This window comes from Schistosoma haematobium, chromosome ZW (genome assembly GCF_000699445.3).
Source record: "Schistosoma haematobium chromosome ZW, whole genome shotgun sequence".
NCBI classification, from domain to species: Eukaryota; Metazoa; Platyhelminthes; class Trematoda; order Strigeidida; family Schistosomatidae; genus Schistosoma; species Schistosoma haematobium.
The window spans coordinates 28,938,345-28,950,395 of NC_067195.1; the positions used below are offsets into that span (position 1 = coordinate 28,938,345).

Here is a 12,051-nt window from a genome sequence, read left to right on the forward strand (position 1 = left end):
ACGCGCAATGCTGACTAGTGTTGGAGACGGATGGAAGAAAGTTAGGGGCGGTCAAACCAAAACATGGCATCAGTCCATAAAGTCATGAACTTCTGATATGAGACATGTTGGTAGATGCAAACTACTTGGTTGGGGTCTACGCGGCATCGCAACCATTGGTTGGAGGTCCTGGGTGACATGGCTTGGAATCGATCAAAATGACGTAGGTGTATACACTCTTTGTCTGCCCTTAAACCGTGAAATAAAAATTACTTTATATCTTTCTAATTCTTTCTTCCTGTTTTATATCCTTATACACGATCTTTCTTTTATACATCACTACCATTGAAGTAACTTCTTTAATGAATTTTGTGTTCATCTTGTTATGCTAATGAGGTATGGCAACTTGAACGAATTAATATATATGCCTGATCCTACCATATCGATGATTGACTGATTTTGAAGCCTCTGGTTCAAGATTAGGAAAACTACGCTCATGTGACTTATCACTTTATCTAGTCTACTTATAATATAGAATTTCAAAAAGCAGCCAAAGTATAAATTATAGGAACTATTCATAAAAAGAAACATTTGAATGAATTGTTGCCTCGACTTATTTTCAAATCAACGCTATGCTGAAACCTAGTGATATAGTTCTATTTCCATACAGTTAAGATCGAAAAAGGACTAGGAGAACATACTGAATAAAATATGGTATAAAGATAAGTTTTAAAATTCCTTAGTGTAAAGGTACTTTTAAAAAGGAAGTATAAAATACACTTTACATTCATCTTATCAGGCAACAACACGTAAACAGTAGCTTACACATTTTGCGCTCTTATAATAAAAATTTCAGAAGTTGCTAACGGAATTATATGCCCGGATTTTCTTTGAAAAACGTTCTCTTTCAATTATTCTACGTGATCGAGTGAATTTGATTTAGCATCTCGATGAGGTCATCCAGTTCGTGTTAAACTCTGGAAAATGTTATTACAGAGTAATCAACATGTTCAACCCCTTATGGTGTAATATTCAGGACCACTTGATATTTATTTATACATAATTCGGTTAATGACACAGAGGTAATTAGCTGACTAGTCTGCTAATAATCTCAACTTTATTTGACCCTTGAAAATTGAGAAAAATCTCCTTTGTAAATGATTGTGACTTAATGGAAATACGGGGGCAATCCGTGCTGGATGCAAATACACCAAAAAGAGACTGATCATTTGTCGTTCTAAATAAACATCATTGGGAAGATTTGTACAACCAGTACAAATGAATTAAAATTAAAACAGGTATATTAAAGTAGTTCTTTAAATAATTTAATATTAAAGCAGATGAAGATCATAATAAGTAATGGGAATAAATAAAAATGATAAACATATTAACTGAATAGTTTTTATTGGTACAAACATTGTTTTCAACTAAGATACAAACTATCGTTTAATGCAGGTAACATGCAACGTGTTGATTTATAGAAAATATTGCTAAGTATCAGTAAAAACTATTAGTAAACGGTAAAAAAGTATAAATTCAAACAGTAACTGCAGTAATCAGTCCGAAAGATACAGATTGTAAGATACTAAGAAAATATACATTACTTCAACGATCAACTCAAACTGCCCCATGAAAATACTACTTCAGAAATCTCCAGAAAAACAATCCAAGTACCAGCTCAAATATTGCTGAAAGCTCTTGAACGAATGATATAAGAAAGCATAAATGCAAATCAATCTCTGGTTCATCACTAAAAAATTCGACATAGCAACCTAAAATATCAAACTCCGCATATCTATAATTTCTAGCAATATTATTTATCGGTTTAAATATAGTATAGTGATAGATAAAGGTAAAAAAACCTCTAAAATATGCATGCTATCTCAAAGACAAAAACCAATCACTTTTAGTTATGGATTCAAAGGTCTTATGAATTAGGGGCAGAAAAAATCGGAGAACCAAATCGTGATTTCCACGTATAGCAGGGACATATAGTTTGGACACATTAAGTTTGAACAAAATAAGGTAAATTGTAGTGTTGAGTCACTTAGCTATTAGTATTACTGCAAACTCTACGACTGCATTGTATAGCATGATAAATTTACGTTAGAACAAGACATTTAAGTGAACAGTTTCTTATTAATAATTGAGATAGTCGATTGTGTTTTAACGGCTATCAGGAAAACCAATATTAGAATTTCGAAGGCTAGCTTCAAATAATTACATTAAAGATACACAATATACGTTCATTCCTTCTAAAACAAATTGTGGAAGACAAATTGATAGTATAGATAAAGGATCACGTTTAGGCTCTATCTTACTTGACTTTTTTCTTGCAAAATTAAATGAATATATTAAGGAGATTGCTGGTAGGTTGGATTATATATTGATCAACGTCTATTAGAGTATTCGATGAGAAATAGTAGGGTAAATTCACAGTGTTCTCTCGACAAACATGTTTACTCGTGAGGAACTTGACAGTAAATAGCACTTCTTCGACGTCTTGTTAAACTGAAAGGAAAATGAGTTTGTCAGTAGCGGCGCTCATAGTTAACGTTTACTTGAGTGTTGGTACGCAGTGGTTTCTAACTTCTTACCTATACACTACAATAGAAACCGAATTAAATGCCTTTCAAACAGAGCAAATGCTCATACGACGCTAAAAATAAAGAACTGCGGTTATACATAATTTGTTAATTAGAATAGGTTACTCACAGAGTCTTATGAATAAGCATATATCAACAACTAAGAGGAAGTCAAATCCATGAGCTGTTTGTAAAGACCCTTTCTTCCTGAAGCTACAATATAACGGCAATATAACTAGTGATGTCTGATACGATAGATTAAGCAGGGCTGTGAAAAAGACATCGTGTGCACATAATATCTATTTGTCGTTTACCAGTTCCTTAATTGAAGAATATGTTACCTAGTCTTATCGTCTCAATATGTATTTATGAGTTCAGCTAGTCATGTTGAGAAAGTCATATGGCCACACTAACAGTCAAATTGGCTAGCAGGTTGGCGAGCATCTCTCATTGTAAACGGTCAGACAAAATCTATACGCAGAACTTTCCTGTCACACTTGATAAATGGTGGTCATGTGCTCGATAAAATCGAAGTATTCATAGTATACCCTCAAGTCTTCCTAATAGGATGCGACCTCGCCTTTTACCTTCAGGAGAGACTATGAATATCCAAGCTAGCAACTCTAATCTTTGTATCGAAAAGACTTGCAATGACGTTATCCACTCTATGGTTAGAAAACGTCTAGTAGGCGATTAGACTATTTTTTTTACATCAACCCTTGATTCGCTTGATCTCTTTCTCATCTGATATTTACTACCTAAGTATTTGAACTGATTATCCATATACATTTTATCATACGATTTTTTCAAGTTTCAACATACTTCCTCTGCTGAAATTATTATTGTTATTGTTTTAATCACTACAGATGCCGATGTCATCTTACTATCAGTGCATACTTTCTATTTATTACGAATGGTTATGTAGTCTATTTAGTTGTAGTCAATAACTCACCAAGCGCTTAGACTTGTTTAATATTTTTTAAATATATGGATAAACATATTATTTCAAATCAGAGTAAACAAAACCTGGCAAAAATCTGATCACAAACAATACTATTCTCTTATATGTATATTATAGTTATCGGTGTCCACTTTCATTAGTCGTTACTGGTTAATATTAGGTTCTGATTACGAGGACCAATCTGTAATCAGCTGCTCTCTAATTTTACCATTAAATGTAATCAACTGACTGCATAATTACATAATTATTAAAGACAATATATATTTTAATATATACATGTCTTGACACAAATGAGTTTAAACAAGTTTAAAAAAATACATATTTAATTAGTTTTCTCGGTTCATAAATGATTTAAATACGTTGATTTCTTATTTACAGCTAAACTCAAATACATGGTCAGTTGCAGAATAATAAATGTGATTAGTAATACGTGGATATACATATGTGAAAATGCACATTATATATATAACGGTTCATAAAGATTATTCTTTCTATCTACCTGCAACAAACGTAAAACTGTTTTATAGTTTCCTTTCTTGAAACGCCTGAAGATGAAGATATCCTTTGCTTGGCTCGATCACTCACGAACACATCTCTGCTTAACTTCATGTTAATAATAATTTGGATGTAATCATTAACGTGTAACTGCATCATTACCTCTTATGGGGTTAGTTGTAGAGCCAATAAAAATTGCTGGACCTTATTAGAGACAGAAAGGGAAGAAAAAAGTAACTGGAAGAAAGTAATAAAAGAACAGTAAATATTGCACGTTGGACCAGTGGTATGATGAAACTAAATTAGGTTCTATGAAGAAAATAATAGAAAGTTACAGTTCAAATATTGTTTGGAGAGATCGTTGAAAATACACAATGACATCAATAGTTTGAGACAGTTAGATTATTGCTCTGTAGATTAGGATAATAAAGTTAGTAAGGGTTTGAAAATTCGATCTTTTTTTTTCAAACATGCGGTTCAGTTCTCATTATGATCGTGTTCAGTGATGATTATTTGGAAGGCTGTGTACAAATGTTTTAAGGAGCAATTTCAATCGGCCTAAACTGCGGAACCTTAGTCACGAGTGTCAATAGTATTTAGCATTGTTGTGTTCAGACAGATATCAGTTAAAAAATTACGTAATGTGAATCCACTAAAAAGAACCTAAATGAAAAAAGTATCACTTGTTTCTAACTACCAAAATATTCTCATGATCAATGATGATCGCTTTTTTGTCAGTCAGAAGGCTGCATTATCATTCATAGGAGTGTATTCTAACGACTGTTATTGAGTCTTTAGGCAATTTTTATGCTATTCATTTATTCAAAATATAAGCGCAAACACAGATGAAGCATAACCTACTTATTTTTATTGAGCATGAGTCATTATAAATTTCAGGGTTTTGAATTAACAATGTTGAGCAAGCTCTTGTCAACATACTAGAAGGATTCGTAATTGGTTTATTTAATAATAACGGTCTTGAACTGTATGGTCGCCATAGCTTTTGTTTTCTTCCAAATCGGTCTTTAAATATATCAATAGGTGGTAAAGGAAATGAAGCCTGGACGAAACAAAAGAAACATGATAAAAAATTACGTAGTTCTTTTAATGTTTGGGAAGATTTAAGAATAAAAAGCCTGGTTAACTACACTCTTTAAACCAGAAGTCTCTTGGAAGAAATTTTTGTCCAATTTACGAGTCCAGTGCAATTATATTTTCTCGAGTTCTATGAAAAACAATAATGATAAGAAGAGTAGAAACAGTGAACAATAAGGTTTATTATTTTCGTCAACAAAATATTGTGCTCATATAAATTTTCATTCGAAACCCCATACTTTTTTTATTATTTACGAGAAGTTTGGGATTAGATTGCAAAGTAGAAATAATGGCAATATTCAAACAATTAAATGTTAACAGGCTCTACTTAGCAAGAAACCAAAAGTAGTTACCTGGGATTGGAGGATGATTCAGTTGAAAAAAAATGAATTTTTGGTTGTACACCATGATAATAGAGTATCCAGACCGCCGTCACACTGTAGTTAATTAGTAACCTACTGGATATTCAAATTTTTAGTTTCCTCATACACAAGACCGTCGGATAAATTTATTTAATAACCATACCTTAAAGCCATAGCAATACAACCGGAATGAACGAAGATGGTATCAAATTCTTGAGTGGTGGGAAATATGGTTAATCTCATCCGTATGTTTAATGATTTTATTTCCATCATAAATAGAAGAAATGAGGAATGAAATTTTAGGTTTTCTTAAATCTTTTCATGCAAATAAAAGTTAAAAACTCAAGGGATTTTTCTTTGAATATATTGATCTCAGCATGTCAACCTATCACCTGAATTAGCAAATATCACAAGACGATCTTGATGGTTTTAAGAAGAGATGGATGTTGGCTAGTAGTGAAATCTAGGACCCTTGTTCCGTCCTATTTGGGACTCGTCAGCTGGGTGTACCTACGCCACAGAGTTGATGTTTACACCAACACTCGAACATAGTACCATTTGCTGCCAACTCCATCGTGTTATCTACTTAGCAAGAGTCCAAACAGCCACTAGCTTGTGCACTGAAGTGAAGTTTAATTCATTTTTGTATTGGTTGTAGGTACATACATCCGATGAGCCCCAGGTACAACGAAACGTGCCACCTGGATTCTACTGCTATCCACTAATTACCTTTGCTTATAATGCTTGTGACTTAAGGTAATATCGAGGTAATCCGCACAAGATGCGAATATGCCAATAACAGACTGACCAATTTCAGACTTAAAGATCAATCAGACTCAAACGACCAATCCGAAAACGAATGTCGATGGTTAGTGTAAACAATAACAATCGTTTACTTCCTTATATACAATCATAAATTTTATGCGAACCTCAGTACGTTGCTACTCAATCTTCTGGAAATAAAGACCAAGCTTTTGTTTTTCTTAAATATAGGAACGGAATAATATAAAACAAAAGTGAAAATTTTCAACGAATACCAGTATAAAATATAGAATCGTATCCTTAAGAGGTGATATGAGAATAGATATCGCCTCCATTTTGATAACTTTCTTCATAAAAGACAGAACACGTGAGCACCGTAATATTAAGGGGTTGGAGAATTAAATTGAAATATAACAGGCAATAAAATGTATACTAAATGTTCAATAAAATTCAACTAAGACACCATTTATCGCTGTACTATTATGTAAGTAATGGGAAGCAATCAAAAGCGAGATTATGGATTTATTCAGTATGATAATCGTTCAGTATAAGCTTGGATTATATTTTGACAATTTTAGTTATTGACTATTTCAGTGTGAAATGAGGTTGTATTCTGACAATTTCTGGTATATGAGTACTCGTTCAGTATGACATTTGTTCAGTGTGACACTTGTTTAGGTTCTAATTAATTAAATTTGGCTAATGATTAGAGACTTTGGGCGACAACTCAAAATCGTTCTAACTGACGAGAATCAATTCAAATTTTTTCTTTCCTTATATCACAAGTTTCTAAATTCCGTACAAAACGTTTTTCATCTCAATAATTTATTTTTCTTTAAATTGTACCTTCAATACCCGATCTTTTCTATCATCACTGATACTGTTACTACCTCTACTACTGTACAATATGGCCTGAGAAATACATATATCTGTGCTAATGAGGTATGGAGGTTTGAACTAAAGTACATAAGCACCAGATTATACGTTGTATATAACTGACTGACTAAAATCCAACTAACAATCAATTAGAAGAAACCCTTATTTAATAGAATGGTATTTTTCCTTAAAATATATACTTCTCAGTAACAAGCCGGGCTTTATCTTCTGATATGTCGTGGCTCGAAGAGTTATATGGTGCTGGAGTTAACAACCATATTGTTTGTCCAATAGTGTGGTATCGGTGCAAATCTATTTACAATTATCTTATAAAATAAACTTGGTCATATAAATGAGTTATGAAATTTTCTTAAACATAACACTATCTTTTCTAATCGTGTATTGCAAGTTGTGTGAACCCACATATGACATTTCGTGTATTTGTTCTTAGCATTGAATTAGTTAAACAATTATTACAAGTGATTTCAAGCTAAATTACTATGGTTTCCATAGATATTAAAAAAATGAATAATTGGTGCTTCTGGTGACACGCATAGACAGAAGTAGACATTATGGGAAATAGTCATATATTCTTAAAATTATTCAACAAAATACAAAATCTAATTTTAATTACACCTCACAGATTTTAACTTACTTGCTTTGGAGAATTTTGATTCCAATGCATAGACGATTTCGATGGAATTCTTTGTGTAAAAATAGATGTGTTCCCAAGAGTATTGCTAATGTTGTTCTGTTTCGCAACTAAATTCTCACATATTTTTTTATGCAAATGTGTTGTATGCTGGTTACTTTGTTCACTACCTTGATATATTCCAAATCCAGTTTTATTATTTGTAAATAAATTAATCTTTGGATTTGGCAGGCTTGATTCTATATTTAAAGAGTTGGATGGAGGAAAACATATAGCTGTGGTGACGGTTGATAAAATGTTTATTGGATTAGACAACGGGGGTAACGTGAAATTCCCTGAACTTGTAGTTTCATTCATCATACTGGTTGTATTCACCGACAGAATTTGGCTACTGCTGTTTATTGAATTAGGTACGGTGTGCAGTATTGTTGTTGTTATTACTAGTGGGAGTGAAGTTAAGGCATTACTTACTGTTACAGGGGACAGTAACTGACTAACATTTAAATTATGACATTTTGCTAAACTTGCCGAACAGGTAGAGTTAAGAGAAGTCTCTGTATTTGTAAAATGTATGTTTGCGGTTGTTGATGATACTGTGCTAAACAATGGTTCCTCCGATATAGAAGAGTATTGTGGTGGTAGAGGTGTACGTAATCTATCTAATGGAGCAAGTTTTTCATTATGGTATAAGTTAGCGGCAACACCAATAACAGCAACTCCACTGGTTCTGCTATGATGAGATATTTCAGGCACAGAATTATTACACGTAAGGATAAATTTACGTGGAACATTGGTTGCAGATTTATTGTTTAAACTGGATATTGGCCTGTTGATAGAAATAGTTCCAATAGATTGGGGACTTATACGAGATAATGTTGTAGTAATGGTTGTCATAGTCACTGATGTCAACTGTGAACCACCTACAGAAGATATTGAATGATTATTTGTAGAGTCTTTCAAAATTGTGTTACTTCCAGTGTACTGTATTTTAGTAAAAGGATCAATATTTTCCCTGAAAAGGATTAGTGAAATTAATCAACAAAAAGAATGTTAAACAACAAAATCTACTCAAACTGTATCATAATTAAGACAAATTCCTTTATTCCATTAAAAACACTGACAATTCAAAACATTGAACAGAAAAAATGATCCATTAAACGATAAAATTTATGGTTAAAACATTTTTAGAATGCCGATACTTCTGAACTATTTTAACGTCACAAAACAGTGTTTAGGAGTTAAATCAACCAGAATAAATTTGTAGGAAGTGAAAAACGTTTTGTACTTAGCAAAGGAACACAGGTTTATGCACTGAATATTGGGCCGCACTTTTATGTTTGAAAGCTAGTGATAGCATTTAGCTGCTCATATCTAAATTAGTGCAACGAGATTCTTAACTGCCATTCAATAATCAAAAAATAAATAACAAGCATTTGCCTACCACTGCACTGTAGATTGAACAACACTAAGTACTTATTTTTAAATTTACTGGAATTCAAAGCTAAATTCCTTGAGTTCAGTGTTATTCCAAGCCTCAACACTAAATATTAACCAAAACATGCCATTAAAAATATCATGTAGTTTCCTAAGTAAGGACCTATTGCAGATGCAACTCTAGTTCTTATTTTTATATATTTCTGGATTAGGAAAATTATTTAGCTTATCCTGGAAAAAACTTTAACTACAGAATGCTTATTTTTTTCTTTGAAAGATAAAAAATGTTCCCTTATCTAAAAGAAATTATATGACATAATTTCTTAAAAGTACATAAAGCCACATAATCTGATGACTTCATTTTAGTCATTGTTATTGGCAAACTGTAAAAGTATGACAATGTGAAGCGAGTTACGGCGTTTAAATGACATTGGAGATGAAGTCATTAACAAAACACTAAACTCATAAAGTATACATACTAGTGAGGTTAGTGTCGTGTTCATATGGAGTACCACTACTGCTATCAGATAAATAATAGGACCAGACTAACGGAAGTAAAGGGAAATTCTGTTTCAGCGTCAGAGATAAATTTTAAATAAAAAAAGACAAAAAACACAAGGAACAGAATCATAAAACGACGCATATAAGTCTAATAGAGAAAGAAAATGTAACCATCATTTATGGTGAAATGTCAGGTAAAGTAGAGAGTATAAAAAAGGGAAAATTATCAGGAATATTGTTTAAGTAACAAAAGGAAATATGTACTAGGTGGCAAACAAAAGGAGTGATACCGTATGAATATGCAAAAAGAATATCAGAAATCATCCAGTAGCTAAGTTACTATTCATATACGATGATATATATAACAAAGCAATTCTGTATAGAAAATGAAACACAGTTGATAGCTCACTAAAACATCAAAACGCCATTAGCTGTGGTACATAAAATATACAGACCAGATTGCAAATGTAATTTTTAGTTTAGCCAGCTACTAGGTTCAATTATTTTCAGTATAATCGAATTGGCTTGTTAAGCTATTTAGAAAGAAAGACTCACAGAGACCTTGCAAATGAAAAAAAAATACAAACATAGATTTATGTAGTGCGAATCTGTCAGCTTTATACTAAGGGGATTACTAACTCAATTCCCCAAGCTAGTAAAACACAGATGAAAATGATTTGCAGTGTTACCAAATTTGTATCTTCTAACATAGCAGAAACCTCGTTGAAATCACGGACCAGCCAACGATAAATAGCCGTCGGAAACCTGGGAGCACTGGATGGCTGTCATGTCCTCGTATGGGACTCATCAATAGTGCTCATCCATGACCCTGCACGCGGGACTCGAACCTGGGGCCGCCGATCTCATGTAAACGCCTCAACTCTAGACCACTGAGCCGGCATTCGACGATGTTAACGTCTACCATCAACCAATCCACGATATTGTGTGACCATCTTCTACTGTGTCCAGTGGTTAACTGCCTCATACTCGACAACGTTGGACTCCAGTGGTCAAGGCTTCTCCATAAAACTCACTAGAACGAAACGGATGTCCAGTGTTTCCAGGTTTTCAATAGTGGTCTGACATTAGTCACTTCATGATTTCAATGGAATTCAACAATCTTCACAATCTCATACTGAAAATAGAGGAAGTCTGTTTAGGAATGTCTTGGGCAAAAAGGCTTAAGAGCTAATTAACATGAATGAGAACCAACTAGATCTTTATTTTCGCCTAAGCAACACGGAAGATTGCGTGCACACATTAATTTGCTTGATTGCACGCTGATTCTGTCAGCCACTTATTATGGAAACTCAAACGTGTTAAACCTATCCCATGAGGTTGATATATGATGACTAAGAGAACAGATGAAATTTCGTTTTCTGAGTTAATAGTAATATGCCATCAGTTTTTTTAACAATAACAATACGATTTTACTCAATAAGACTTACTGAACTAACGACTTTTCACGTGTTTGAAGTGTTTTGGTTGAAATTTGCAATAGATCGGCAAGTTCAATATTTGACTCATGAGTTTGTACAGCGTGTTGACCGATGAGGCAATTTGGTGTATCTGAATTAGAATGCTTTGTTTGTTTAAATAGTCGAAACGATGGCAAAGCGGATGGATTTTGTGCATCACCAACTGATGAATCGCATCGTGAAAAAGTGGTATCGTGTAGCAGATGAGATTGAAATGGACTGTGAGAAGCTTTCTGACTAATTCCATTAGTTTCATATTTGTTTAAGTTCGGAAACGTATTCTCAGCTGACAATGAAATAATAAACATTTCAGGATTCATCATAAGAAAACTACTTTGTTAGTTGAAGTAAAATTTGAATAAATAAGAAACATAATGACAGTTTTCGATTTGGACCTAGTTATTTTCCACAAAATAGGATTGTAAGTATTACTTACTTACTTACTCAAGTTACCCCTCATGTAGGAGCATAGGCCACCCATCGGTATTCTCCATCCAATTCTGTACTGGACAATCTATTCCAGTTGCTTCCAGTTGTTATTGATTCTTTTGATGTCTGCTTCCAATTCTCGAAGCAGTGTGTTCTTTGATCTTCCTCTTATACATGCTGCCAAATCCTTCCTCATAGTCGAGGAAGTTGATGTGTAGTGACGAGTTCCATTTAATTGGTTGCTCAACGACGATTCGTAGTGTCGCGATTTGGTCTGTGTACGGCCGATCCTTACGGAATCCGACCTGTTGATCTCGAATCTGGACGTCTACTGAATCTTTCGTCTGGTTCAGCAACACTCTGTTGAAAACGTTTCTTGGTACCGATTGTAGTGTGATGTCTCCGAAGTTCTCACACATGTTCAGATCTCCTTTCTTTGTAT

General features: G+C 33.4%; 1 protein-coding gene across 1 annotated transcript in view; it reads right to left on the bottom strand.

Moving 5' to 3' along the window:
- Positions 1-1,439: 1,439 nt before the first annotated feature.
- The window catches only part of CCDC81_1 (Coiled-coil domain-containing protein 81), a 43,653-nt gene continuing 33,041 nt past the window's right edge, over positions 1,440-12,051 (bottom strand). Inside the window, exons 8-11 of the mRNA XM_051210952.1 lie at positions 11,151-11,466; positions 7,771-8,779; positions 4,882-5,080; positions 1,440-4,224 (exon numbers count right to left, since the gene is read on the bottom strand). Coding sequence (XP_051070979.1) covers positions 4,160-4,224; positions 4,882-5,080; positions 7,771-8,779; positions 11,151-11,466 — 1,589 coding nt within the window. The 3' untranslated portion in view covers positions 1,440-4,159. The remainder of the gene's footprint in view (positions 4,225-4,881; positions 5,081-7,770; positions 8,780-11,150; positions 11,467-12,051) is intronic.